This window comes from Erinaceus europaeus, chromosome 7 (assembly GCF_950295315.1).
Source record: "Erinaceus europaeus chromosome 7, mEriEur2.1, whole genome shotgun sequence".
Taxonomy (NCBI): domain Eukaryota; kingdom Metazoa; phylum Chordata; class Mammalia; order Eulipotyphla; family Erinaceidae; genus Erinaceus; species Erinaceus europaeus.
The window spans coordinates 109,661,736-109,667,144 of NC_080168.1; the positions used below are offsets into that span (position 1 = coordinate 109,661,736).

A 5,409-nucleotide genomic window follows, 5' to 3' on the forward strand; every position below is an offset into this window, starting at 1 on the left:
AAGTATGGACCCAGGGTCATTATGGGGTGTTAAATGGTTTCTATGAAGTTGAGGGAGTACCCTTCATAAGAAAATCTGAGAATATTTTATTATGTGCCAAGTATTTTGAGACTGATTTTATGCAGTGTAGTTTTTGTCCATAAGACAGAGAATATTGTGCATTTAAATTTAATTAATAATGCCAGTTAGAAGTTGATCTGTCAAAGAAAGTAAACAGGTGCAGGAAAGGTGGCACACCCAATGAAGTGCAGACCTTATTATGTACAAGGACCAGAGTTCAAACTCCTGGTCCTCACCTGCTAGGGAGAAGCTTCATGAGCTGTGAAGCAGTGCTGCAAGTGCCTCTCTTTCCCTCACTAATCCCTCTCCCCTGTCAATGCCTGATGCATGAAGAAAATATTTTGGAGATACCTATCATGGGTGATGAGGAATAGTGCCCATATATCAACAACTGTACTGTAAATTATGAAGCTCCCCCTAATAAAATGAAAAAAAAAACAAATTTTTAAAAATAAAATCTTATAATAAGAAAAAATAGGAAATAAATAGGTGAATTCCGGGAGTTGGGCTGTAGCACAGCGGGTTAAGCACAGGTGGCGCAAAGCACAAGGACCGGCATAAGAATCCCGGTTCGAGCCCCGACTCCCCACCTGCAGGGGAGTCGCTTCACAGGCGGTGAAGCAGGTCTGCAGGTGTCTGTCTTTCTCTCCTCCTCTCTGTCTTCCCCTCCTCTCTCCATTTCTCTCTGTCCTATCCAACAACGATGACAACAACAATAATAACCACAACAATAAAACAACAAAGGGCAACAAAAAGGAATAAATAAAAGAAAAAGAAAAAGAAAAAAGAAATAAATAGGTGAATTCCTCATGCAGACATGGAGTACCAGTGATAACACTGGTGAAATTAAAAAGAAAGAAAAGTCAACAAAGGAAAGTTGAAGTGTATTTTCTATGTGCCAACTTTTATTGTCAAATGAAATAATCTGAAAATATTACAGTTAAAGAATAGGAAAGCTATCAGGGGAGGGGATGGAATACAGTGTTCTCGTAGTGGTAATTGTGCGAAGTTGTACCCCTCTTATCCTATGGTTTAGTCAATGTTTCCTTTATATAAATAAAAAAATTTTTAAAAAAAGAAAGAAAGGAGGGGAGAGAAAGAGACACCGGTAGTTCTGCTTCACCACTTGTGAAAATTCTCTCTGGAAGGTATGAACCAGGGACTGGAATCCTGCTCTTGTACATAGTAACATATGCCTTCAACTGGGTGCAGTACCTCCTGGCCCCAAAGAATCATTTTCGTGTCTAGAAATATTTAAGATTAGATCAATTAGATTAACTCCTCTGCAGTGTTCTCTATCCTCTATGTGCTACTCTGATTTATCAGAAAGAAGCAATTTAGGTTCTTGAGAATAATTCACTGAGAGAACACAGAACTTGTATGCATGATTCCTGAGGTTTAAGCCCTGGGAATGCATATTCATATTCTCTCTAATAATAAGAATCAATATTTTTAAAGAGAAAAAATACAATTTAAAGCATAGTTACAAAAGTTCAAACAAGTTTTATGACCTTGTTTACCATAAATTTAGTGTTAGTATAATGTTAGAATTCTAAAATACTTTCTCCTATTTGGATATACATATATTACCATAAGATAACTAGAAGGTAAACTCATTAGAAAATTAATTTCATCAGTATAGTGCACACCTATAACATCACATTTGAAATTTCTAAGATAAAGCTGTGATGTATTAAGTTCTCAAGCTATGTATATTGAAGCAATAATTAATTATACAGTTGAAAGTTCAATTCTATTACAAAAATATATATCCTCAGAGACACACCTTACTAGGGAAAGATAGAGGCAGACTGGGAGTATGGAACGACCAGTCAACGCCCATGTTCAGCGGGGAAGCAATTACAGAAGCCAGACCTTCTACCTTCTGCAACCCTCAACGACCCCGGGTCCATGCTCCCAGAGGGCTAGAGAATGGGAAATCTATCATGGGAGGGGGTGGGTTATGGAGATTGGGTGGTGGGAATTGTGTGGAGTTGTACCCCTCCTACCTTATGTTTTTGTTCATTAATCCTTTCTTAAATAAAAAATTAAAAAAAAAAAAAAGAGACAAACCTCATGAACTCACGCAGTTGAGAACACTTTAATAGAGAAGAATAAACATGCAGTCAGTTTATGTGAAAAGCCATAGAAAAGTAACTCTTCAGCTATGGTGCTTTGTAGGCTAAAAACATAAATAAATAAATAAATAAATAAATAAATAAATAAATAAAATTAAAACAAGATCAAGAAATAAAATAAAAATAAATAAAATATTACAGTTTTGTGAAAGTCAGTTAAACTGACAAAGTTTTTCTGTAATATGTATAGTTTAATCTTGTTTGCTTTTTTCAACATCCTATTTCATATTTTAGGCATATAGACTAAAATTATCATATGCTTATAAAATTTAGATTAATTTAATTATTAACCTGAAGGTCTAAAGAAGCTATATTTCTAAAGATACTGATATAACTAGTGTAATAATTTATAAAGTCAAAAGATGATAATTCTTTGAGTCAGAATTTTTCTATAGTGTTATCAATTAAATATGTGGAAACTAAGTAATAAACATTAGCAAGAAAATTTAGATTAGGCTTCTTGGGAAAGTATTTTCTTTCTTTTTTTCTTTTTTTTAACCAGAGCACTGATCAGCTCTGGTTTACGGTGGTGCAGGGGATTGAACCTGGGACTTCGAAGCCTCAGGCATGACAATCTGTTTGCATAAACATTATGCTATCTATTCCTGCCTTGGAAAGTATTTTCTTTTGATTATACTGAGATTTAAACGAAAACAAAATTGAAAATATTTTAGTATCATTTGTGGCTAACCCTCAATGCTCAAAACTGTTAAATTTAAAAAGAAAAAGTAGATTTCATAAAAATTAATTTACTCTATATAATTTCTTAAAGATCTACAGAATACTCTATAAAACTGTTATTGTTTGCCTCCTAAGTTACATATAGCCAGAAAGTTTCTGTTAATTTTGAAAAGAAGGTATAAATGATGCATGTACATCAAATGACTATATTTTAGTGATCAATGAAGAATTTTTATTTCAGCAGGCTAACTGGATGTAAATATGCCTTTGGTTTTTATTCACAAATAACCATGACAATGTTGTATCAACCTTACACAGATTTGAAGATGGGAGCTAATACTGTCACAATATATGAATATTATGATATAATTGATAAACATTGACAAAAATTTAACTAAGTACTTATCAGGGCAATAAAATTTTAATTCCCTTGAGTTCCTTTAATTTGCTCTATAAATATGGTAAAACTCTTAGGTCTGTATAAAAATTGTCACAACATGTAATTAAGAAACACAATTTTACTTACATTTTTGCATGCAGAAACAACAACTTCAAGGGAAAAAAAAAAGCAATGAAAGCAATAAAACAAAAAGTAAAGTAGATTGTGTCATAAAATTAGTGGTAAAGAGAAGGGAGAAATAAAGTGAGAGAGTTCAATTACACGGTGCTATATAAGGCTTTGAATTCAGAAACCAAATATACTAATTCCATGAACAGTAGTAGGAAGTGTATTAAACTATACATTAAATATATATCAAACAATCTAGAAATTTCAGAGTAGTGTAAAATGACATGTACATAATGAAGTTCAGCTTTGAATCCTTTTGAGAACATTTTGAACGGAAATCTATAGTGCTATCAAATAAAAAGGAAAACTTATTTTACTATAAATGTGAGATCATCATTATTATTATTATTGGCAGGTTTATTACTGGGGCTAGGCAGTTGCTTGATGAATTCATCACTCTCAGTGGTCATTTTTCTTTTTCTTTTTTCCTTTCCTTTTTACTTGAAAGGACATATAAAAAAAGAGAGGAGATAGGGAGGGAGGGAAAGACAGACATCAGAAGACCTCTTCACAGCTTGTGAAGCTACCACCCAGTGAGCAGGAGCTTGGTACCCAATCCTTGCACATGATAATGTGTGCATTCAGTCATATGCATCATGACCTGGTACCCCATGGAATATGTGTATGCGTGTTTTAAGATGAGGGGAAAATAGCAAAGTGTATGAGGCTTGGGCAAATAGAAACAACACAATGAACATTGTAATTAAAGAAAGGTAGTTGTATTATTTAAGTAAAACATTGAAAACCTTGTGATACAATCCACCCTTCTCATTTTATTTCACTAACAACCTCAGTAATAGCTCTAAAGTGGTTCATTTTACTGGAAAAATATCAACCTTTTTGATGATGTGCTTGAAAGCATCTTTTACTTGTTTGTTTCTCAGTGTGTAAATGAAGGGATTCAACATGGGAGCAACAGAAGTACTGAGCAGAGCGATCCCTTTATTTAAAGACACTCTCTCCTTTGCTGAGGGTTTCACATACATGAAGATGCAACTGCCATAAGAAATGGACACAACGACCATGTGAGAGGAACACGTAGAAAAGGCTTTCTTCCTCTGTTGAGAAGAAGGAATCTGCAGAATAGTTTTGATGATCTTTGTGTAGGAGATAATCACTAGTACCAGGGTAACCAAGAGAGTCAGAATGGCTGAGAGTAGTGCCATTAACTCTATTGTTTTAGTATCTGTGCAAGAGAGCTGCAGCATAGGAGAAGCGTCACAAAAGAAATGGTCTATAGCATTGGCAGCACAGAAATCAAGTTGCAGACCTAAAACAAGAGGTGGAAAAATGATAATAAAACCAGATAACCATGAAGCAAAGACCAACAAATTGCAGACTCTGCCACTCATGATGGTGGTGTAGTGCAGGGGTTTGCAGATAGCCACATAGCGGTCATAAGACATGGCAGCTAAGAGGAAAAACTCTGTTGCCCCCAACAGAATAGTGAAAAACAGCTGTGCTACACAACTGTTGTAAGAAATGGTCTTATCACCTGTTGCCATACTGACCAGAAATTTGGGGATGCAGACGGTTGTGAATGAGATTTCTAAAAAGGAGAAATTTCTAAGAAAGAAATACATGGGTGTCTTTAGATGTGAATCCAGAAGGGTGAGTGTGATGATGGTTAGGTTTCCAGCCACGCTCAACATGTAGGTGAAGAAAAGGAGGAGAAAAATGACCACTTGCAATTGTGGATCGTCTGTCAGTCCAAGAAGAATAAAGGTTGTCACTGTTGTATGGTTTTTCATAACTGGCTACATTTTAAAATAAAATTAAAAATTTAGTAAGAAGTGTGAATCAAAACAGAAAAGAAACATCCCTGTTGTTTTACTATTCATACATTTCTACTCATAGGGAATCAGTAAATATCCTGCTAATCAGCAGATTGTTGATATTATAAAATCTGCTAATTTGTATCTCCAGTCACTTTCATTTTGTAGAATTCAGTTCAGTATATTA

At 34.5% G+C, this 5,409-nt stretch overlaps 1 protein-coding gene across 1 annotated transcript; it reads right to left on the reverse strand.

The window, feature by feature from the left end:
- Positions 1 to 311: 311 nt before the first annotated feature.
- LOC103109117 (olfactory receptor 6C74) lies at positions 312 to 5,198 on the reverse strand. The gene is made up of 2 exons (XM_007518123.2): positions 4,284 to 5,198; positions 312 to 962 (listed from the first exon to the last, which is right to left on the reverse strand). Exons 1-2 carry the CDS (start codon positions 5,196 to 5,198, stop codon positions 924 to 926), a joined length of 954 nt encoding a protein of 317 aa, XP_007518185.2. The 3' UTR covers positions 312 to 923.
- Positions 5,199 to 5,409: the final 211 nt, after the last annotated feature.

Bases quoted from the DNA above. Each gene is read 5' to 3' on its own strand.
- LOC103109117 (XM_007518123.2), bottom strand. From the start codon at position 5,198: ATGAAAAACCATACAACAGTGACAACCTTTATTCTTCTTGGACTGACA. The intron at 963-4,283 runs GTTGATATTTTT...TGACAATAAAAG, and splicing joins TCAAGCACATCATCAAAAAG to TTGGCACATAGAAAATACAC.